The following is a 24,840-nucleotide window of genomic DNA, read 5'->3' as shown; positions in this document are numbered from 1 at the left end:
GGTGAAGTAGGATACGATCAAGCAACTTCCCGGCGATGGACAAAAGTGAAATACTCGGTGATTATCGCAGGACTGGCGTTGCCTCTCCTCTTGTAAATGTGAAATATGCTGGCATCTTTTAACTGTTGTGGGACCTTCCCTTCATTTACCATGGACTGGAAGAGCTTTGTCAGTTTCTGCATCATGGCTGATCCTCCTGTTTTGTACACTTTAGCAGGGATTGCATCTGATCCTGGCGCTTTACCACAAGAAAGCTGCTTGATGGCCTTTCTGACTTCTTCTGTGGAAGGTTTATTAAGGTCCTGGTTGATCTCCACTTAAGGTAGTCGAACAATGGCCTCATCGATGATTGCGGCAGGGCAGTTAAGGACCTGATCAAAGGAGTACAATCAACCGGTCTAAAATCGGCTTCTTTGTCAGCAGTTAAGCCCATCTGCACTGAGGAGGGATGCGGAGCCAGAGGATTGTAGTCCATATATAACGGCAGTCTCCGTGGTGCAGTGGTAACACACTTAATGTGCACTTCGCGAGCGATTTGGCCTGGGTTCGTATCCTGGCCAGGAAGGATTGTGTAGACACTAATCCTTAACTATGCCTCTGTTCACCCAGCAGCTACTGGGTACGTAGTTGTTAAATGATTTGGCAGGTCGTATTCCAGGGAAAATTAAAGATAAGGACCTGCCCGAAATGCTACGTGTGTTAGTGGCTTTAGAAGAATGTAAGGTCTCTTGTACATATAAATAAAATACAGAAATAAAAATAACCTTCAGAGCGTCATAGAAACATGTGGTGTTGGGACTGCTTGCATTAACCTTGGATTTCATCGGTCTTCTTGCTAAACATGCGTCCTGCATCTCACGGAGATTCCTTTGCACTATTCTCTGAGCACTGGCAAAGGCATCTTTCTTCCCTTATGATGTAGGATCATTCTGTAATCGGAGATGCAGTAGACAGTATCTCTGAAGACTGCCCACCTCACCTAAATGCTGTTCTGGCCATTCTAGGGTGTGTCTATCATCCTGCCTTCTAGGTCGTCGGAGAATCCTTCAGCAACTTTGCTGCTCATCAGCTTAGAGACACTGAGTCTCTTTTCAGTCTTTTGACTATGGTGTCTTCTCGTGGGTATGATGAAAAGTTTGTATGTGGACACAATGAAGCAGAGAAAGAGACATGCGAGAGAGACATGATGGTCAGTCCAGCAGTCAGCACCACACAGGGCCTTACTCACTCTCATGCGCTGCCTGTCTTTCTACCTATTGATGACAATCAGATACCAATGCCGAGAGCATGGGTGCTTCCATGATGTCTTCTTGCGGCTGGGAAGGTTAAACAGTGTGATGGTGATGATGAGGTCGTGCGTAGCACACACCGTGACGAGCATAAGGCCGTTGCTGGTGCACTTGTCAGTGTTATTTCTTCCAATGATCCCTTCCCTGGTCTGGTAGTCAGTCCCTACTCTGGCATTGATGTCCTCGAGAATAATAAGCTTCTATGATTTTGGACTGCTGCAATGAGGTTGTAGAGTTCCTCACAGAACATTTCCTTGATGTCATCTGGGTTGGTCATGGTTGAGGTATACACACTGATAAGTGTTGCACTCTTATTGCTTTCAAGTGGGAGCTGGAGTGTCATTCGGCGGTCGTTGATGCCCTCTGGGAGCTTGACAAGTTGTTGGGCGGGGTGGAATCTGATGGCAAATCTAATGCCAGCTTCAAGTCGTTCTGCGTTACTGCGACCACTCCAAAAAAAGTATTACTCATCACCACTCTCTGTTAGCTGACCCTAGAAGTCAAGCGTGTTTCCCCTAAGTGGTAAGTAAATAAATACACACACACACTCACAGATATTTAGGCACCATGCCCCTTATGATTGTCTGTAATGCCACCAGTTAAGTAACACTACAGAGTATTGTAAGTCATGCCCCAAGCGTCTGGCATGGACAGGATATCTTCCTTGTACAGGGAGATATATTTCCTATCTTATAGATTTCGATGGTATATTAACTGACATCCACGTAAGAAGTTTCACTCTCACTTGTGTATAATTAACTGAAATTTTAACTTTAATAATATTTATTTTAGAATGGATCGTTGGTGATATTTTGTGATCAACATCTTGCCTGTATATTTGTTACCAGGGTGATGCACAGGGCAGCTGCCGCCATGACGAAAATTCCAACACTTCCTCTCAGTTCAGGATCACATATTCCTGTGTTGGGGTTGGGTACAGGATCCCTTGGCCACAAAGGCAAAGTAAGTGAATCAAAGTAACTGGTCACTGATATATATATATATACACTGAGGCCCATGGAATTCATCTTGATTAAATAATAAATGTATCAAAATCAGTCGTCAGATTTATATAGTCAGTCAAGCTTCCTTGTGCTTATTTGCTGGAGTTTATTTGGCTGACAAATTTGGGTTTAATTTAGTTAGTTGATTCAGAAGATTGAATACTCCATCATTAAAGTCAAGTATAGTTCTGAGACTGCAGTGGGTTCAGTAACATTGGTCGCAGTGACTTGTGGCTGTTTAGGCTACTGTTCACTGATTTGACACTGAGGACTCATGAACTCATCTTCAGCTTTAAATGATGATATTAAGATCAACCTCTGTTGCTGTAGTTAGGTGTAATCTTTTAGTTTAATGCTACTGGAGAAATATAATCAGCTGACAAAATTAGATTTCTACTGGTACGGTTTATCTGAGGTTTATCTGAAGGTTTATAAACTTGAGGTCTCCTCAAGTTTAATACTGGGCCTGAGAGTAATTTGCCTCCTGCAGAATTTAGCATGGTTATGCCCTGATGTTTAGTAGGGCTACTGATGAATCGATGGTAGTAGTCTGTACCTACAAGGATACCAAAGTCGGTGAGGTGATCAGACTTAATATTATCTGCCTATTTTGTTCCTCTATTTCTCAGGAATTTGGCGGTTGCTCTCAGACCTTGTACTTGTGTCGGAAAATCCGACACCATTACTAATATCAATACAATTGCAGATAATATTGCTGCATTGTATAAACAAGTTATCCATAGAAGTGTAGCTTGTAGTGGAGTTTTCCATCTATAGAAAACGAGATATCATTGCCACATACTATTATAAATTCACCGGCTATTCTGCTGGGAATTATTCTTAAATACATTAGTCTTTGGACTTTACCATCATAAAAACATCTCATATAAATTAACTTAATTATCAATATTAAAATAGAGTAAATGTGACCCTTCTATAACTTACTGACATCTGGACAAATAGGCCAGTAGCGTCAGTTGTGAGGGAGTGGTCAGCCATTGTTATTGTTTTAAGACCAGCGAGGCGCACGGGAGCAAATTCGGCTCCTGTTAATTTCTCTTGGACGAAGTGTTATGGAAACCAAAGGTGTACCATTATCAACACGCTGTCAACAAATACAAGCTAAGTGTTCTGCCGAAACCCATTTATCTAATCATTTTTGGCCATTAATGTCAGTAGATAGGGTGAGCCGGTTAGAATACGAAATCGCCTCATACTAAAGGTAATTAAGCCTTGGTCTTTATGGTTCAATGTACAGTGTTTTCTCTGATATAGCTGTCATATATTAGGATTCTGGCTTCATAGCCAGCGCCCTTTTGACAGGTCAAGACAAGGAAGCATGCTTTGTGTATCCATTACTAGGGTGATGGAAGCTACCTCACACGGGGAAAATTTGGTGACTACATCCTGGTTATACCTGGTGGACTAAGGCCTGCTGTACAATAAGATAAGGAACCTCTTCAATGTTTAACAATATATGTAGTTTAATACTGTAGTTTGATTGGCTGCATATATATAAATTCAATATAAACCCCCCCCCCCCTAATGTGTAGTGGATCGATTTGTGAGATTATTGCTGAAATACAGTCCACTTAACATCATACAAATTGCTATCGAAATATATAAATTATCGTAAATATAAATTCTATTTAAATTCATATAAATTAAATAAATATAAATCTCACAGGTCGGTTCCCACAACTTGTACGTCTGCTGAAATTTTGTCCACCACAATGGCTTGTACTTGACAGACGTAGCTGAATAATCGTACTGTTGGTTGTACCACCAGGTAGACTTGAGGTCCTGTATCTGTAGAAACCCTGAGATATTGATTGTCATCTGGGCTACAGGCCTTAATTATAGTTCATCTGACAACTTTTTAGTGACATATGTTCTCTGGGACCCTTGGTCAAACAACCCTCGTGTATGGAACTTGGCCCTTTTATTCTGGATGGTATTTTGGGCAGTAGGCAAAGTCGTATTACCTTTGGACTTTGCCAATTGGACACTAATTGTTTGTTGCACCTTGCAGTACTGTACTGTGGGGGGAATGCTACCTTCCTGGAATATGTTAATTTCGTATGCTTGCACAGTTCTTCATGTTGCTTACTTCTTCTACACCTGTTGCAGGTGTAGAATTGGGTCACACAACATAGATCACAATGATCTATGTTGTGTGACTTGAGACACTTTGCACATCTCCCGAATTCCTGGAGTCGCTTAATACGAGTGTCTCTGTCTGGATAATTGGCACAACCCTATGTTGAATGTTTCCTTTTGCAGAACATACATGCCCCCCAGCCTACTGCACACTGGAAAGTTAACGGTTTGGGTGAACTAGTAACAGTAGGCTTGAAGGATTCTGCTGCATAGTCAGATTTTCTCCAGCTTGGTGTAAGAGTTATTGGTTGAGATCTATTGTCAGTTGACATTAACGTGCTGTTAAAGCACGTTTTGCTTTCTGAGGATTAGTCATGGTGACTTGTTAATTGGATAGTACTGGCTCATAAATTTTGAGCAAACACTGATGGTAGGCTAGGGAAAATTTCTGTAATCATTAGGCTATAATCCTTCCTATTTTTAGAGGATGGCACTTAGAATTAATACACATTATGTATATATATATATATATATACATATATATATATATATATATATATATATATATATATATATATATATATATATATATATATGTCGTACCTAGTAGCCAGAACACACTTTTCAGCCTACTATGCAAGGCCCGATTTGCCTAATAAGCCAAGTTTTCCTGAATTAATATATTTTCTCAAATTTTTTTCTTATGAAATGATAAAGCTACCCATTTCATTATGCATGAGGTCAATTTTTTTTATTGGAGTTAAAATTAACGCAGATATATGACCGAACCTAACCAACCCTACCTAACCTAACCTAACCTATCTTTATAGGTTAGGTTAGGTTAGGTAGCCGAAAAAGTTAGGTTAGGTTGGGTTAGGTAGGTTAGGTAATCGAAAAACAATTAATTCATGAAAACTTGGCTTATTGAGCAAATCGGGCCATGCATAGTAGGCTGAGAAGTGAGTTCTGGCTACTAGGTACGACATATATATATATATATATATATATATATATATATATATATATATATATATATATATATATATAATCATACACATTAATGATTTGAGTGATAAACCAGTGTCACTGGAAGTACCTTTAGGTTAGCTCCTCAGTTATCACCCTAGGATGGTATAGACACTAATTAATCGCTCAAAATGCGCAATGATTATAAGTAAATTATTATATATACACAACTCAACTCGAGCTGGTATCTAATTACACCCAAAATAGGGCTGTATCACTCATTAATGGTGCTAGGTTGTTCAATGTAGTACAACTAGACTATGGTAATAATGGGACTAGGATGAACAATAAGTAGTTCAACTAGTCAAATGGTGATACGGGACTAGGTTATCAATAAACACTAGTCAATGTATAACCTACCGTATTCTGGGTTAGCAATTAGTAAATATTGTATTGAGAAACTTAGTGCTATATATTAAATAATTCTCTATTTAAGAGATATAATAAAATTATGAGGCGGGACCAAAGAGCCGAAGCTCAACCCTCGCAAGGACAACTTGTTGAGGATAATAAAATCACATTTAAGTGATTTAACAGTGAGAAAATCATTGTTACATCATTGAGAACTACTGGACCATTAGCCACAGTGCATGGAGTCAATACTTAAATCCCTGATTGTAAGCCTCAGGAATCCTAGAGGATTTACTGGAATCCCAGATACCATTGCTTTTGACCATGTTGTGGTGTGGTGGTCTAGGGCGCTAGCGTGGGAGTACAAAGTGAGTGGGTTCGAATCCTCATCATGGCTCCTACTGATTTTCTCATTGTTATACAACACGTTTGTGTGATTTAATTGTGTGATTAATAATAATAATAATTATAACCGATATCAGTAAAATAAAATGTCTGTCTTTCTGCTTTTTTGTCTACTCTCCGAGGTTGGACGCCAGGACCTAGATTCACGAAGCTCCATGTATTTCTTCGTAAGAAGGCTACGAAGGTTCCTAAGTATGCCCTAAGAAATTCTTAGGTGCAATTCACGTACGTCCACTTAGAAAGAAATTTGTTGGTTCACCAGCATGCCGCTAGAGGTCACTACTGTGTTTCGTTTGGCCAATCAGAGAGCAGCAACATTCTTCATATTGAAGATTTAGCGCTGGCTTATCGGAGCTCTACTGCCTCCTATTTACCTCGAATTTTCTTATAAAATTATTATATTTCGAAGTAAAACAATGTTTTTTCAACTTCTACAGCCAGCATCGACATTGTATTAAACAAACATGTTACATTTGTTGTTTACCTACGTAATACTAAGAGTTACTGTGTAGCTGTCTTTGTTGCTCGGAAGATGCGCTGACAATTATTGTATATATTTACTGAATTTACCCAAGGGCCACTAACTATCTAGTGGCCTCAAGGAGGACAGAAAGCTGGCGGCTTGTTAAAGGGCTCGTCAATTGCCTTAATGATATTTTTTAGCTAGAATTTGGCATTTACGGATTCAGCGGGTAGGCGGTTCCATGGGTTTATAGCCCTCTTAGTGGAAAAAAAAAACATCTGTTTTCAGTCCTACTTGAGAGAACATACTCTCCAACACTATATCTGTGATTGCCCTGTTATCAGTGACTTCATACCAAATTGTATAGGGTACTTTGAGCTCTGTAATTACTTCATACACTCAGGAATATTGGAAGATATTCTTGTGCTGCACCCAGATTTTGCCAGTGGAGGCTAATAGATCAGCCTTAAGTATTTTGTTCTCTCCTGATTACATGTATGACTGGCCATCCTGTGAGGTGAGGATGTTGAATGAGCTTGTAGCTGGTTTTTGATCTACACTGTGTGGTCCTTCATACAGAATAGGGAAGCAGCACATTGCTGTGTATACCTAAACATGTTAAAAAATACATTGTTTGAGAGGAGTCTTATAGAAACTGGTAAGAGTAATTATAAAATAATGTTTCCATGATTCAGTGCTTACCTCTTGTGAAAATCGTGAAGAGTTGTTTAGTTACCTTACCTTGAGGTTACCTTGAGGTGCTTCCGGGGCTTAGCGTCCCCGCGGCCCGGTCGTCGACCAGGCCTCCTGGTTGCCGGACTGATCAACCAGGGTGTTGGACGCGGCTGCTCGCAGCCTGACGTATGAGTCACATAGTCAGAGTTGATTTATTTTTTGTATTGAGACTGGTATTTTCTACCTTGATTCCATGTATGTCTAACCATCCTTTGAGATGGTAGTTTAGATAAACTTATAGCTAGTTTTTTATCTACACTGTAATATTCCATATAGAATAGGGTAGCAGCACATTGCTGTGTATACCTAATCTTTTTAATAAAAAAAAAAATCACCAATAAAGATTTTAAATTATAGTTTGTATTATTACAAACACAGTACTGTATTATCATTATTAAATCATGTTAACCATGGATCATTAAGATCTCATGTTGTAATAGTCTTATTTCTTTTGAACTGCTAATCCATGCTAATCATTTTTTAATCATTCATTAAATTGTGCATTATGTCTCAATTTTTCACTTCCTTGGATATACTGTACAGTACAAAAGATAGGATAAAAATAAACCAGTAATATTTCTTTCATTATATTTTTTTATTTGAATAACTGCATCAATATTTTTACAGCTGAGAGGATTTGTTTTACCATACAGGTGCATTATTTGTTAAAAAAAAAAAATGGTTTATTGTTACACACAATGGTGCTACTGTTACGGCCCTCTCGGGACGCAACAGGGTTCTTACTCTGATGTTGTTAGAGGAAGTTGTATCCGACCCCAAGCCAGTAGTGGCTTTCAAGGGATGTGATCCGTGACGCAAGAAACTTAAAGGGGGAAGGGAAAGAAAGTTAAGAACTTAAGACTATAATTGTTACCATCACCAAATAATATATATATATATAAAAGAGTGCACAGGGGGAGGGGTATTAACACTGTACAGGGGAAATACACAATCGTCTTCTGCTGAAGACTCTGGATCCAGACCCTCGGTGCCGAGTCCGCGGTGCTTTCGTGGTCTCTTGACGAATCCTTCGACCAAGCTGAGTCTACCCCAAACACAGGCCAGCCAAAACACAGTTCCACTGGGGGCACCGCCATGGAGGCCGTCAACCACAAGTCCAGCAGGTCTGCTGGCAGGTTCCGGAACAGCAAGGCTGGTCAGGCCACTTCACGAGCGATATAAGGGTAACGCCCTAGACAGGAGCCTCGTGTGATACCACAAATCACTCTCCTGTCCTCAGTACCCCAGTGGATAATCGTCTCCAGCAGTCGGTCCCGGGTAATCCTTCTACTGCCACTCCACTGACAAGGTATCACCACAGTGTTCTTCCGGGGGACGACTTCACAGCTGCTGCAGCAAAGCACAAGGTATGGAGACGGCTGCCTTGGGTAGACTGACTCAACTTCCATCACAGCAGTCCCAGGTCGACTCTGTAAGCAGACACGTCATCAATAACAGGGACACTAAAACACCTCACTTACAGGCTCAGACACAAACGCCCGACATATCCACTTCACAGATGGCGTTGTAGTCTGAGCACCACCTCACCAGAGGTCAGCAGCGGCTGTGTTGAGCGCTGAACAGGACTGGAAACTGGCCCTCATAGCCAGTACTCGTCGTCCTCACCAGGTGTCGTCGTTCGTTTGGAGGGGGTTTCGGGAGCTAACCCACAGATGGCGTGGTCGTCACTGCTCCGTGCTCGGACGCTGGATCCGGGTTCGTAACAGCTACATAGCATTCCCAGCTTAGTGTCTTCTTTTAATACTTACTGATTAATAAATAAATAATAATAAATAAATTTTATTCAGGAAAAGTACATACAGTTGATTTACAAACAATGTTTGATTTATAGACAGCTAGTACATACAATACCTAAAGCCACTAATACTCATAGCATTTCGGGCAAGGTGTTGGGGAAAAAAACACTTAGACTAAAACTTAATAGTAATCGAGATTAGGTATAAATTGTGTTGAAAGAAGGAATATTACATAAAAAAGGGGGGTAACATAGCAGAAATCAGCAATTGTACACGTTGGTAAACAGCATTGTTTAAAAATAAACAAGACATTGGTTGACATTTAGGGAATAAGTTAGGTTACATGGAGTTAATTAGGTAGTATTTGGTTTTACTCTTAAACTGGTTGAGAGAGGTACAGCCTTTGACATGATTCGGGAGGTCATTCCACATTCTGGGTCCCTTGATTTGTGGAGCACTTCTAGTTTGGTTACACACAGCCAAATTGTGTAACAGGAAGAGGTCTTGGACACAAATTTGTTCCATGCTAAAAGTAGAGGAATCAGCTGAGTATTCCTCAAATAAAATAAGTTGCCTCAGCTTATAAGGTAAATAAAATAAGCATTTCTCAAATAAGTAGCTGCCTCACCTCACTGCCTTACTGCTACATAGCCTTCCCGGCATGGTGCCTTCTTTTGATAATTACTTGTTCCACACCCAAGTTGTATAACAGGAAGAGGTCTTGGACCCCTACTTCCCTCTCTCTTTTTTAATAGTCCATATAGTCATAATTATAGCTTTAAGTATTCAATGAATAAAGTTTTTGACATTTTTACCCTTCTCCTTACCTAACATCATTTGTGCAGCATATTTTTATTTTATGTCTCACCCAGATTTAATCTCAAAATAAAACTAAACTAAATAAATTAAAAATGGGTATGTATAGCTAAGGTACACCCTTACTACTAGGTGAACAGGGGCATTTGGTGATAGTAAATTATCCCATCAGGCAGGGCTCATCACCTTCTCTCATATGTCATGTTCACCAGTGTTTATTTACTTAATAACTACGGGTATAATATCTTGCTATTATACAACTAATTTTAATATCATAAAAGACATATTTACTCAAAGTTTCAAGCAGAGAATGCATATATAACTAACACGAAAGACTCCTCTTCACGAGATTCAATTTTTATAATCTTTTGTTTATGTTCCAAAATCTTAAAATCGATCCCAGTGTTATGTAGTAGAGAAAAATTGAGTTATATCCAGTTTACGTAAAGTTACGAGTGGTCGAAACCACACTTAGATCCCGGACCAAACTTATGAAGGTTTTTTGACTTAGTGTAGCTACCTGAATACCGACGTAGCCGCCACGAAGGCGCTAAGAAGGAAAATATTCGTAGCTAAGAAGAAAAACCTTCGTAAGTACCTTCGTGATTCTGGCCCCAGGCTCTTGGGGTATGTCTGACTAAACTTTGCATGGTGATTGCTGTTGCGTGTTGCATAAGAGGCAAACATGGAACAATCGTGGTAGATCTAAGTGAAAAGAGTACAACGTATCACGTTGCCTTAGAAAGCCCAATGGAAATCGTCACTATTGCATTCTGACTGAACTCTGAAAGAGTACTATATTATTATTATTATCATTCATGAGAAAATCAGTTGGAGCAATGTTTAAGATTCGAACCCTTGACCTTAGTACTTCCAAGCCACGTACCTTACCTCAGGACCATGACATGGAATAACTTTTATTCCCTGGGATTCCAGTGAACCTAAATTGCAGCCTGAGGTACCTGCTGAAGCTAATGCAGTTTTTTTTATTTAACTCCCATGCACTCTGGTAAAGGTATTGGAGTTCTTATTCCTGCAGCTTAATATGCTCCAGCTCCAGTTCTCATTACCCTCCAGCACTGATCAAATTGATTGTCTTATTGTTACATCAGACTAGTGTGATTCCCCCGTGCATTATTATTATTATTATTATCATTATTATTATTATTATTATTATTATTATTATTATTATTATTATTATTATTATTATTATTATTGTTGTTGTTATTATTGAGAAAATCCATTGGGGCTTTGAAGCGACGTGAACCTGTAACCAAGGCATTCCAGCCTCATACCCTACCACGGTACAAAACTGAAATCTCACGACGTCAGGAGGCCCCTACTGAAGCCAGCCCGTTCTTACCCATGACCCACAACCAACAAGGGGTCATACGGAAGTAGGGGCCTCCAGACTTCCTGTGATTTGAGTAAGATCAACATAATAACTTAGCAATTATTCGTATACTTGTATGTCAATATCGTTTTATTTATTTAAATTCCTGCGAAGATGCAGCTAACGGTGCAAAAGTCCTTACCTATGGACATAGTCATTTTAGATTTCTAGACAAAGTCTGACGACTCTATTCCAAAAAGAGCACGGCTTATATATGTTAATTCCCAGTTTATGAGTATTTTTTGTAATAGAGAAATATTCCAACATGCCACTGCAGCAACCAGGGGCCGGATTCAGGAAGGTACTTACGAAGGTTTTTCCTCTTAGCTAAGAGCGTTTTCCGTCTTAGCGCCTTCGTGGCGGCTACGTCCGTATTCAATTAACTACCCTAAGTGGAAAAACCTTCGTAAGTTCATTCCGGGATTTAAGTGTGGTTTCGACCACTCGTAGCTTTACGTAAACTGGATATAAGTCATTTTTTCTCTACTACATAACACTGGGATCGATTTATGATATTGGAACATGACCAAAATATTATAGCTGGTGAATCTAGTGAAGAGTAGTCCTTCGTGTTAGTTATATATGCATTCTCTGCTTGAAACTTGAAGTAAATATGTGTTTGATGATAGTAGAATTAGTTTTATAATAGAAAGATATTATACCAGTAGTTATTAAGTAAATAAACACTAGTGAACATGAAATGAGAGAAGGTGATGAGCCCTGCCTGATGGGATCATTTACTATCACCAAATGCCCCTGTTCACCTAGTAGTAAGGGTGTACCTTAGCTATACATACCCATTTCTAATTTATTTAGTTTGGTTTTATTTTGAAATTAAATCTGGGTGAGACATAAAATAAAAATATGCTGCACAAATGATGTTAGGTAAGGAAAAGGGTAAAAATGTCAAAAACTTTATTCATTGAATACTTAAAGCTATAATTATGACTATATAGATTATTAAAAAAGAGAGAGGGAAGTAGGGGTCCAAGACCTCTTCCTGTTATACAATTTGGGTGTGGAACAAGTAATTATCAAAAGAAGGCACCATGCGGGAAGGCTATGTAGCAGTAAGGCAGTGAGGTGAGGCAGCTACTTATTTGAGAAATGTTTATTTTATTTACCTTATAAGCTGAGGCAACTTATTTTATTTGAAGAATACTCAGCTGATTCCTCTGCATTTAGCATGGAACAAATTTGTGTCCAAGACCTCTTCCTGTTACTCAATTTGGCTGTGTGTAACCAAACTAGAAGTGCTCTACAAATCAAGGGACCCAGAATGTGGAATGACCTCCCGAATCATGTCAAAGGCTGTACCTCTCTCAACCAGTTTAAGAGTTAAACCAAGTACTGCCTAATTAACTCCATGTAACCTAACTTACCTCCTAAATGTCAATCCATGTCTTGCTATTTTTTAAACAACGCTGTTCACCAACATGTGCAATTGCTGATTTATGCTATGTTAACCCCCTTTTTGTATTTTTTATTCCTTCTTTCAACACAGTTTATACCTAATCCCGATTACTATTAAGTTTTAGTCTGTGTTTTTTTCCCCCCACACCTTGCCCGAAATGCTATGAGTATTAGTGGCTTTAGGTATTGTATGTACAAGCTCTGCCTATAAAGCCAACATTATGTTTGTAAATCAACTGTATGTACTTTTCCTGAATAAAATGTATTTATTATTTATTTTTTAATCAGTAAGTATTAAAAGAAGGCACCAAGCTGGGAAGGCTATGAAGCACCATTGTGTGTAACAATAAACCAAATTTTTTTTAACAAATAATGCACCTGTATGGGAAAACAAATCCTGTCAGCTGTAAAAATATTGATGCAGTTATTTAAATGAAAAATATAATGAAGAAATATTACTGGTTTATTTTTATCCTATCTTTTTGTACTGTACAGTATATCCAAGGAAGTGAAAAATTGAGACATAATGCGCAATTTAATGAATGATTAGCATGGATTAGCAGTTCAAAAGAAATATGACTTGTATTACATATCAACATGAGATCTTAATGATCCATGGTCAACATGATTTAATAAGGATAATACAGTACTGTATTTGTATTAATACAAACTATAATTTAAAATCTTTATTACTGATTATTTTTATTAAGAAGATTAGGTATACACAGCAATGTGCTGCTACCCTATTCTATATGGAATATTACACAGTGTAGATAAAAAACTAGCTATAAGTTTATCTAATACTCCCATCTCACAGGATGGTTAGACGTACTGTACATGGAATCAATTTAGAAAATACCAGCCTTAATACAAAAAACAAATCAACTCTGACTAAACAACTCTAAGCAATTTTCACAAGAGGTAAGCACTGAATCATGGAAACATTATATTATAATTACTCTTACCAGTTTCTACAAAACTCCTCTCAAACAATGTATTTTTAAACATGTTTAGGTATACACAGCAATGTGCTGCTTCCCTATTCTGTATAAAGGACCACACAGTGTAGATCAAAAACCAGCTACAAGCTCACCCAACATCCTCACCTCACAGGATGGCCAGTCATATATGGAATTAGGAGAGAACAAAATACTGAATGCTGATCTATTTGCCTCCACTGGCAAAATCTGGGTGCAGCACAAGAATATCTTCCAATATTCCTGAGTGTATGAAGTAATTACAGAGCTCAAAATACCTCATACCATTTGGTATGAAGTCACTGATAACAGGACAATCACAGATATAGTGTTGGAGAGTATGTTCTCTCAAGTAGGACTGAAAACAGATGTTTTTTTTTCCACCAAGAGGGCTATAAACCCATGGAACCGCCTACCCGCTGAAGCCGTAAATGCCAAATTCCAGCTAAAAAATATCATTAAGGCAATTGGCGGGCCCTTTAACAAGCCGCCGGCTTTCTGTCCTCTTCGAGGTCACTAGATAGTTAGTGGCCCTTGGGTAAATTCAGTAAATATATACAATAATTGTCAGCGCATCTTCCGAGCAACAAGGACAGCTACACAGTATCTCTTAGAATTACGTAGGTAAACAACAAATGTAACATATTTGTTTATTACAATGTCGGTGCTGGCTGTAGAAGTTGAAAAAACATTGTTTTACTTCGAAATATACTAATTTCATAAGAAAATTCGACGTAAATAGGAGGCAGTAGAGCTCCGATAAGCCAGCGCTAAATCTTCAATATGAAGAATGTTGCTGCTCTCTGATTGGCCAAACGAAACACAGTAGTGACCTCTATTGGCACGCAGGTGAACCAACAATTTTCTTCCAAAGTATACCTTATTGAATCGCACCTAAGCATCTTCTTAGGGCGCACTTAGGAACCTTCGTAGCAAACCCACTTACGAAGAAATACACAGAGCTTCCTGAATCTAGGTCCAGGTCTCAGTCTCATGACTGATCACCAGAGAGAGATGATTAGTTCTTACATTCATATTATACCGTTCTACCTGGCATTGTAATTAAATGGTCCAGTGGAGTGAGAATTTTGGGGTGTGATTAGCTCCTGTAATCACCTGACAGATGTCGGAGGAGGAGGTTACAGCAGTACTAGAAACAGCGCTGGAGTGTGGGTACCGACACTTCGACACAGCTGCTTTCTACCGCAACGAGACTATCATTGGCCAGGTCCTGCGGCGGTGGATCTCTGAGGGCAAAGTTAAGCGGGAGGAACTCTTCATCACAACAAAGGTAGTATCACTGACAAACAACAATGGTCTTCATTTGAAAGTTAATGGCATTCTCCGTAGTCATTTTGTCAAGATTTATATGTAATTTAACGGCATTATTTTGTTGAGCTTCCAAGCATGTGAGAATTATATTATTAAAGTATTTTGTTCATACACGCATTACTATTCAACACTATTATTAATAGGAAGTTATTGCAACGAATTTGACTATTTCTCAAATTTATATTTGTTTTAAGTGAACGTCTTCGACAGAACTACAGAGGGCAACTAGGCCTAACAATGTTTGTGTTATTGCTGACAAAATTTTGGCTGGTGGTGGTTTGCCACTGACAGGGTGACGTTTGCCTTAGCCATGGGGTCGTCTCGCCCTCCAGTGCAGAGGACATTGTCGGCTGGTCTAGCGTTTACTGTGCCGGTGGACCATGCATTGGTTGGTGTCGCCCTGGTGGACGTGCTTCATGTGCAGCTGTCGGACCTGGTGGGCATCTAGCTGCTTCAGGGCAACCGTGCTATGGTCAAGTTCCGCCCCCAGGCTGCCTTTCAGGCGTTTCTCGAGCGTTGTGAGGGGCGTGTTTACCTTCTCCCTGATTCAGCTGGCTCAGTTAAGGTGGTGAATCTTAGTGTCACCTTGACATTTGTGGCGGTGCATGGTGCCCCCTTCGAATTTCAGGACGACTTTTTAACCTCCTGTTTTGAGCGATTTGGGACAGTGTTAAACGTTCGTTGGAACAAGGTCGTTGTCGGGCACTGTGTTGGTATACTTGACGGCTCCCGCACCCTGACAATGTCGCTGAAGTGTAGTGTACCGTTGTCGATATCCGTGTTGGGTTACACGCTCCATTGCCTGTATCGGGGTCAACCGCGCACCTGTTATCGGTGTGGTCACGAGGGTCATCTGGCTGCGGCGTGCAACGTGGGAGCAACTGGTCGGGTACATGTTTTTTGTGCGGAGGATTTCCCGCCTTTGTTACATTCGGACGGTTCTGAGGACGGAGTAGGTGCTGTGCCTGAGGCGCCTGATTGCCTGTCTGCTGCTCCTCCTGTTGAGGCGAGTTTTACGGCCCGTGCGACACGTCTGGTGACTGTTGTGGCCCCTGGGGTTGTTGAGCCAGTGTGTATGGGTGTCGGGCCGTCGCCTGAGCTGCGTGTAGTGACAGATGTCCCGGTGGAGGTCCATGTCCCGCCCCCGCCTGTGGATGTGATACCGGCTCCCGGGAACGCGGGTTCTGCTGTTTTAGAGGGGGTGCTTCGGCAGAGGGAGGTGCCTGCCGTGCCTGCGTATATTGGTGACTGTAGTTCTGCTCTTTCCATCCCTTTGCAGAAGCGCGCGCGTCGGTGTTCTGAGGCTGTTTCCATGGATGATGTAGACAGTGTGGGTGATGTGGCCTCTGTGGACTCTTCGGACGGTGCGGTTGTGGCCTGTGTGGATGTAACGATTGTGGCTGTGCCTGCGGCGGGGCCTGCTGGGTGTTTTTTGGTGCGGCCTGTCTCGAAGCGTTTGTGGCGGGCTCGGAGTGTGTCTCCCCTTAGTGGTGTGCCTTGGGAGGAGGTGGGGGAGTATGGTGATCTGGAGTCCCCCGCCGTGGATGATGGTGCTGTGAGGGGCTCCGATGTTGCTACCTGTGCCCCCCCCCCCTCTTGTGTCTCCAGCTGTTGGATCTCCACAGTGGGGGGTTGTCCCTGGTGATCGGGAGCTCGTCGTGATGTTGCGGAAAGATGTGCACCGGGGGGGGATCGGCTCCTGTGCCCGGTGGTGGGGTCGGTGCCGCGCCTGAATCCCCTGCTGTATCCCCTCCTACCTTGCTCCGGTCTGGGGATTGCCTAGTCCCGTATGCTGGGGTCGTGCCCTGTGAGGGTCCGGAGTTGGACCCTTATCGGGATGCTTGGGTGCTTCCGGTCCCGTGGTGCCCGTCCACTGTCTGGGTGTCGCGGGTGAAGGAATTTGTGTATAGGGTGTCGGATAGGATGTCTAAGACAAGGGCGCCGCCTGGTGGCCGGCTGCCCGCTGATCTGCGGGTGATTTGGGAAGCGTACTGCTTGCCCTTTCCGATACACAAGTTTCCGGAGAAGTATTAGTTCCCGTCTTGCGCACACTGCTAAGCCGTGCGTGGATCAGCTGCCGCCGTAACCACGACGCCCCGCCCCCTGGTGCGGGGTGTCTCCTTCTAACGTCCGCTTCTGTTTTCGTCGCCACTCCTCTCTCTACGGTCCATCACATCTAACACTTTTGACTTTCTTCTCCTCCTAACCGTCAACGCATCTCCTTATATCTGTCCTGGTGCAGTCATCGGGAGGGTTAACCCTGCATGCAAACTGCACCTATTCTCAAGAAGAAGAAGACTAAATTTTTTTGGGGAGAATTTACTGAACAAACAATACAGAGAATGCTGAAGCAAATTATTCATGTCACACCACACCATGTCACGTAGTGTGACATGACGTGATGTGACACGACGTGATGTGACATGACGATGTGTGACTTTACGTGATGGGACTCTAGTGGTGAGTGACATTATACAGAACTGAGGTGTGAGGGTGGCTCGTTGGCGGCTGTTGGGTGCAGACGTGTCGTTCGTAGCGCTCACCAGTTCCACCCTAGTGGCTGTGTGAGGAGGGTGTCTGTGGGGGTGTTGTCCCCCGGGTGGGCGTGGTACGCCTGTTGAGGAGACATGGAGTCTTACCGGCCTCCATTGAAGAGGACCTTGTCGGCTGCTCTGGCTTTTATGGTGCCAGTGGACCACTTGTTGGTTTTTATTGCCCTGGTGGATGTTCTTCATGTGCAGTTGTCGGAATTGGTGGGCATCTAGCTGCTGCAGGGGAACCGTGCCGTGGTCAAGTTTCGCCATCATGCTGCATTTCAGGCGTTTCTGGGGCGGTGTGATGGGCATGTTTAACCTCTCCCTGATGCCGCCAGTTCTGTTAAGGTAGTGAACATCAGCGTCGCCTTGACGTATGTGTCGGTGCGTGGTGCCCCATTCGAGTTTAACGACGATCTCCTAACTGCTGTGTTTGAACAGTTTGGTACTGTGCTAAGCATTCGTTGGGACAAGGTACTTGCAGGGCACTGTACTGGGATGCTTGATGGTTCCCGCACCCTGACCATGTCTCTGAAGAGTAGTGTTCCGTCCTCTGTGTCCGTGTTGGGTTACACGCTCCGTTGCCAATATCATGGGTAACCGCGCACCTGTTACAGGTGTGGTAATGTGGGTCATCTCGCTGCAGCGTGCAACATGGGAACCACTGGCAGGGTGCATGTTTCTCGTGAGGAGGACTTTCCACCCCTGTTGACTTCGGACGCTTCTGAGGATGGAGTGGGAAGCTGTGCCTGAGGCGCCTGATTGTTTGTTTGCTGCTCTGTCTGTTGAGGCAGATACTGTGCCTTCTGCGTCCAGTCTGTTACCTGCTGTGGCCCCGAAGGTAGTTGTTGTACCGGAGTGTACGAGTGTCGGGCAGTTGCCCGCACTGTGTGTGGTGGATGTCCCAGTGGATGTCCATGTCCTGCCCCCGTCTGTGGATGTGGTACCGGCTCCCGGGGACGCAGGTCCTGTTCTGGAGGGGGGGGCTTCGGCAGGAGGAGGTGCCTGCCGTGTCTGTGTGTGTTAGCGACTGTAGTTCTGCTCTTTCCATCACTTTTCAGAAGCGTGCGCGTCGGTGTTCTGAGTCAGTTTCCCTGGATGATGAGGACAGTGTGGGTGAAGTGGCCTCTGTGGACTCTTCGGATGGTGTGGGTGTGAAGATGGTGGCTGTGCCTGCGGAGGGGCATGCTGGGAGTGGTGTGGTGCAGCCTGTCTCGAAGCATTTGCGGCGGACTCGGAGTGTGTCTCCTCTTCGTGGTGTGCCTTGGGATATGGTGGGGGAGTATGGTGCTTTGGCGTCCCCTACCGTGGATGATGGTGCTGTGAGGGGCTCCGAAGTTGCTACTTGTGCCCCCTCCCCCTCTGCGTCACCTGTTGTTGGTTCTCCGCAGTGGGGGGTGGCCCCTGATGATCGGGACCTCGTCGTGGTGTTGCGGAAAGATGTGCGTCGGGGGGCCTTGGCTCCTGTGCCCTGTGGTGGGGTCGATGATGCGCCTGCATCCCCTGCGGTTTCCCCTCCTTCATTGCCTCGGTCTGGGGGAAGCCTAGTCCCAACTGCTGGGGTCGTGCCCTGTGGGGGTCCGGTGTTGGGCCCTTATCGGGATGCCCGAGTGCTTCCGATCCCGTGGTGCTCGTCTACTGTCTGGGTGTCGCGTGTGAAGGAGTTTGCTTAGTGTGCTGGATAAGATGTCTCAGCCAAGGCCACCTTCTGGTGGCCAGGTGCCCGATGACACGTGGGTGATTTGGAAAGCATACTGCTTGCGCTTTCCGATATACAAGTTCCCGGAGAAATATTAGTTAACGTCTTGCACACAACGCTACCCGTGCATGGATCAGCTGCCGCCGTCAACTCGTCACCCCTCCCTACGGTGCGGGGAGTCTCCCTCTAATGTCCTCCTCTGTTTTCGTCGCCACTCCTCTCTCTACGGCCCGACACATCTTCTTTCTTCTCCTCAACGTCAACGCGTCTCTCTACATCTGTCCTGGTGCAGTCATCGAGGGGTAAACCCTTCATGCAAACTGCACCTGTTCTCGAGAAGAAGAACTGAGATATACATTCAAACTATAAAACATTTACAAACATTCTCAGTAAATCCCAAGTAGCCAGCCATGATCCACATTTACATTGTTTATGTCACATAACCTTGACCCAAAATGGATAACCAGGGGATTTAGAACCTTGTAAGAGAAAAGGTTATATGCCTATTAATTATTAATAGTGAAGTCTATTTAGTACAAGAAATTGTCAAACTAGCAAAAAATGATTTTAACAAAAAATTAATAGCTGAAATAAGTTTTGAAATACGTACAACAGAGCAGGCAGAGGTAAATTTCACAGACGTTTTCACATGTATAAAACAAATATAGTTGTGGAAACTGGGAAATAGAAAAAATGAGACAGGTCAGGTAATTAATTATAACAAAGAAATGGATCGGATAATGAGTAATTTATTTCGGTATTTACATGATAAGACCTTTATGTTATGGCAGGAGCTGAACAAACGTGTGAAGATGGTGAGGAAGACAAGTGGCCTAGTTTAGTGGCTATACCAGGTACAATGTTATTAAACAATTAGGACCAAATTAAGCCCAACACGTCTCCAGGCCAGACGAAGTATTTGGCAGGATTTTTAGAAATTGCAAAAAAAAAAAATGCCTAGTGAACCCTTGTCTTGCACATTAAATTAATAATTAATTAGAGTCGAGGAATCGTGAATAAAATATATTTCAAGCAGTTGACAGCGGAAATAATAGTGACATTCTATATGTGAACTCTAACAAAGCCTTTAATGCTGGGCCTCATCATAACCTCATTAGAAGTGCAAGGAATCGAGGAGAGGATTAGTTTCTTAAACTGTTTCAGGTTACTTTACAAAAAGCAGAGAGTTAACACAAATGACATCATTGGATGTATTCTGCAAAACACTTGCTGACAAGGTACTGGGTCCACACGGGACTGAAACTTCACCAGTGCCATTCTAGGCAACAAGTTTCAGTTGGATGTGTCGACCTGAGTAGTCTTGGTGGATGTGAACCAAGGGCTCCGAGTCTCATCTAGGGTTTTTGAAAATTCCTTGTGATTGTATTTAGTATTAATGATTTGCCAAGAGACATCCCAAGTAATCTATCTGGAATTATTTTAAACTGGAGCTTCAGACTATCAGACTCGCTGCGATAAACTCACGTACTCGACATGATTAATTAATAATGACGCAAGACAGTCTATAACCAGTCATTATATTGCTGAGTGGTTACGCAAGGGATAGTAAAGTTAGATGTAGTCACTAGGAGCATAGAGACAGTCAATAGTCGTCTGAGGAATCAGGTAAATCAATATGGCTCCGAATGTCGTTACACTAGCTTAAGTGATAGTTGGCACTTAGCAAGCAAGCACTTAACAATCACTTAATAGCCAGAAACATACCAGGCAGGCATACATTAAGAATCAGGCACTTTTAAGGAAAGCATTTATTAGGTAGGAACTTAGGACGTAGACACTTAGGTGGGTACTGAGGCAAATATTCCACTGCTGCCACCTGCGGTGATTAGGGGTACAGTGGTACCTGTACCGCTAGTGTCATCTGTGATGACCAGGGGTACAGTGGTACCTGTACCGCTAGTGTCATCTGTGATGACCATGGGTACAGTGGTACCTGTACCTCTAGTGTCACCTGTGAGGACCAGGGGTACAGTGGTACCTGTACCGCTAGTGTCATCTGTGATGACCAGGGGTACAGTGGTACCTGTACCTCTAGTGTCACCTGTGAGGACCAGGGGTACAGTGGTACCTGTACCGCTAGTGTCATCTGTGATGACCAGGGGTACAGTGGTATCTGTACCTCTAGTGTCACCTGTGAGGACCAGGGGTACAGTGGTACCTGTACCGCTAGTGTCATCTGTGATGACCAGGGGTACAGTGGTACCTGTACCTCTAGTATCACCTGTGATGACCAGGGGTACAGTGGTACCTGTACCGCTAGTGTCATCTGTGATGACCAGGGGTACAGTGGTACCTGTACCGCTAGTGTCACCTGTGAGGACCAGGGGTACAGTGGTACCTGTACCTCTAGTATCACCTGTGATGACCAGGGGTACAGTGGTACCTGTACCTCTAGTGTCACCTGTGAGGACCAGGGGTACAGTGGTACCTGTACCGCTAGTGTCATCTGTGATGACCAGGGGTACAGTGGTACCTGTACCGCTAGTTTCACCTGTGATGACCAGGGGTACAGTGGTACCTGTACCGCTAGTGTCATCTGTGATGACCAGGGGTACAGTGGTACCTGTACCGCTAGTGTCACCTGTGAGGACCAGGGGTACAGTGGTACCTGTACCTCTAGTGTCACCTGTGATGACCAGGGGGTACAGTGGTACCTGTACCACTAGTGTCACCTGTGATGACTAGGGGTACAGTGGTACCTGTACCTCTAGTGTCACCTGTAATGACTAGGGGTACAGTGGTACCTGTACCTCTAGTGTCACCCGTGATGACTAGGGGTACAGTGGTACCTGTACCTTTAGTGTCACCTGTAATGACCAGGGGGTACAGTGGTACCTGTACCTCTAGTGTCACCCGTGATGACCAGGGGTACAGTGGTACCTGTACCACTAGTGTCACCCGTGATGACCAGGGGTACAGTGGTACCTGTACCACTAGTGTCACCTGTGAGGACCAGGGGTACAGTGGTACCTTTACCACTAGTAATTTGTGTTAATATATACATGCAATGCACGGTCCTGTTTTGCGTCCTCCATGTTACAATATTTTCATAGTATATCAACAATATTATTATTTTTAATTTTAAAAATATATGTAGGAACTTACATTTATTTTGTATATAAATCTAAAGTTTTATTTGCGGTCTCGCTTCATGCAGGTCGCCGTTCAATCCCCGACTGTCTAAGTGGTTGGGCACCATTCCTTCCCCCCCCCCCCCCCTGTCCCATCCCAAATCCTTATCCTGACCCTCTTCCCAGTACTATTTTCGTAATGACTTGGCGCTTTCTCCCTGATAGATCCCTTCTTTTCTTCAAATATATACCGTCTGTACACATGATAGTTACTATTAATGCAACACTTCTGTATAGTACAACTTTTTTTATTATATCGAGATTAAATATAAACACATTATTGTTTTGGTTTCAGTATATATTATTTTTCTTCATATAATTAGACGTTGAAGAGGTGTTCTACCTTTCATTTTTGTCGTACCGGTAAATTTCTAGACTAAAATTTTTTGAAACCTTAAAATTCTCAACGTTCAACTTCTCTTCAATTTACAATTTTACAACATTTAAATTCAATATTTTTCATACCACTGCGTTTATTATCTAATCTAATAGTTGCTTTATGTTTTACTGAGTAACAGAGAGGCGCCATGAAACATAACGGATAATGATCCGGGATAATGAAGCCTAATTGGATCATTATATTCAGCTGTGTTCTCTTCTAGAAATAATGACAGTGTTAGGCAGGTTATATTTAGCTATGTTCTCTACCATACACTGTGTTTCAGGTCGAGTACTATGTACCTACTCCTCTCTCTGGTAGCTGTAGACAGTAAACAAGTAAATGACCTTTCCCTCAGCTGCCGTCTAACGGTAACCGTGAGAAGGACGTGGGCAGGTTCCTGCAGAAGTCCCTCGATGACCTGGGTCTACCCTACGTCGACCTCTACCTCATCCACAGTCCTTGTGGCATCCTTGGTACGTCATCCTGCCACCGTGGTACGGGTCCTCGGGGATCACACCATCTTGTCTTCATCATAGAGTAATCTCTTAAGTTCATATGATCTTCCATCTATTTTCCCATCCACTGCGTGAAGTTGGTATTACGACCGCCTAGCTTCTTACCAGGTCGCCGTTCGATTCCCAACGGTCAGTGTGGTTGGGTATAGTTCATAAACCCCGGCCTGAAATCCCATGTCCTTGTCCTCGCATCATTTCCTAGTGCTATATTGTCATTCTGGCTCAGTATATCCCCCTGATATTTATCTTATTTTACCTCCATGACATAACACAATCCACATTCCATGAATATGTTTTAATTCTGTGATAATGTTGAGTTAATGTTCCAGGATGTAAAGAGTTCGCTGCTTTGATAACTTCTTGCCGTCACTAAAGTTATCAAAGCAACGTAATTATCTTTTAATTTTCTTGACACAATGTTGTTTCGACGGTATCAGGATGTTTTCTATATATTATTAAATTGATATGAAATGGCAATAGCAGATGTTCTCTTCATTTTACCACTATGTTTTAATGATGATGTTATCACGCTCATTTTAAATGGTCACAAATACTTTGCCATTTGTAACATTTTTATGAAATTCCCATTATTTTGAAGAGATAATAATAATGTGATTTTGTTAGGACAACTGTTATTGTCACAACGTTCGATTGACGTCACGATATTATCTTCATGTCACAAAGTTTTCTTATTATAATTTTCTTTTAACGTCACTGTGTTCCGTAGACGAAGCTATATTTCATGAGTGTCCACAATACAGCCGGGAGAAGTTGTCACGCTACAGTTGGGGAAGTTGTCACGCTACAGCCGGGAGAAGTTGTCACGCTACAGCCGGGGAAAGTTATCACGCTACAGCCGGGGGAAGTTGTCACACTACAGCCGGGGGAAGTTGTCACGCTACAGCTGGGGGAAGTTGTCACGCTACAGTCGGGGAAAGTTATCACGCTACAGCTGGGGGAAGTTGTCATGCTACTACCGGGGGAAGTTGTTACGCTACAGCCGGGGGAAGTTGTCACGCTAAAGCCGGGGGAAGTTGTCACGCTACAGCCGGGGGAAGTTATCACGCTACAGCCGGGGGAAGTTGTCATGCTACTACCGGGGGAAGTTGTTACGCTACAGCCGGGGGAAGTTGTCACGCTAAAGCCGGGGGAAGTTGTCACGCTACAGCCGGGGGAAGTTGTCACGCTACAGCCGGGGAAAGTTATCATGCTACAGCCGGGAGAAGTTGTCACGCTACAGTCGGGGAAAGTTATCACGCTACAGCTGGGGGAAGTTGTCATGCTACTACCGGGGGAAGTTGTCACGCTACAGCCGGGGAAAGTTGTCACGCTAAAGCCGGGGAAAGTTATCACGCTACAGCCGGGGGAAGTTGTCACGCTACAGCCGGGGAAAGTTGTCACGCTACAGCCGGGAGAAGTTGTCACGCTACAGCCGGGGGAAGTTGTCACGCTACAGCCGGGGGAAGTTGTCACGCTACAGCCGGGGGAAGTTGTCAC

General features: G+C 43.0%; 1 protein-coding gene across 2 annotated transcripts in view; it reads left to right on the top strand.

The window, feature by feature from the left end:
• The window catches only part of LOC123747821 (1,5-anhydro-D-fructose reductase-like), a 143,315-nt gene that overhangs the window by 24,339 nt on the left and 94,136 nt on the right, over positions 1 to 24,840 (top strand). For both annotated transcript variants that reach the window (XM_069331359.1, XM_069331358.1), the window contains exons 2-4: positions 2,138 to 2,252; positions 14,853 to 15,020; positions 23,184 to 23,301. In XM_069331359.1, coding sequence (XP_069187460.1) covers positions 2,142 to 2,252; positions 14,853 to 15,020; positions 23,184 to 23,301 — 397 coding nt within the window. In that variant the 5' untranslated portion in view covers positions 2,138 to 2,141. The remainder of the gene's footprint in view (positions 1 to 2,137; positions 2,253 to 14,852; positions 15,021 to 23,183; positions 23,302 to 24,840) is intronic.

The sequence above is a fragment of the Procambarus clarkii genome, chromosome 25 (assembly GCF_040958095.1).
Source record: "Procambarus clarkii isolate CNS0578487 chromosome 25, FALCON_Pclarkii_2.0, whole genome shotgun sequence".
In the NCBI taxonomy this organism is placed as follows: domain Eukaryota; kingdom Metazoa; phylum Arthropoda; class Malacostraca; order Decapoda; family Cambaridae; genus Procambarus; species Procambarus clarkii.
The sequence above is the reverse complement of the archived record's forward strand: the minus strand, read 5'-3'. Positions and strand labels throughout refer to the sequence as shown.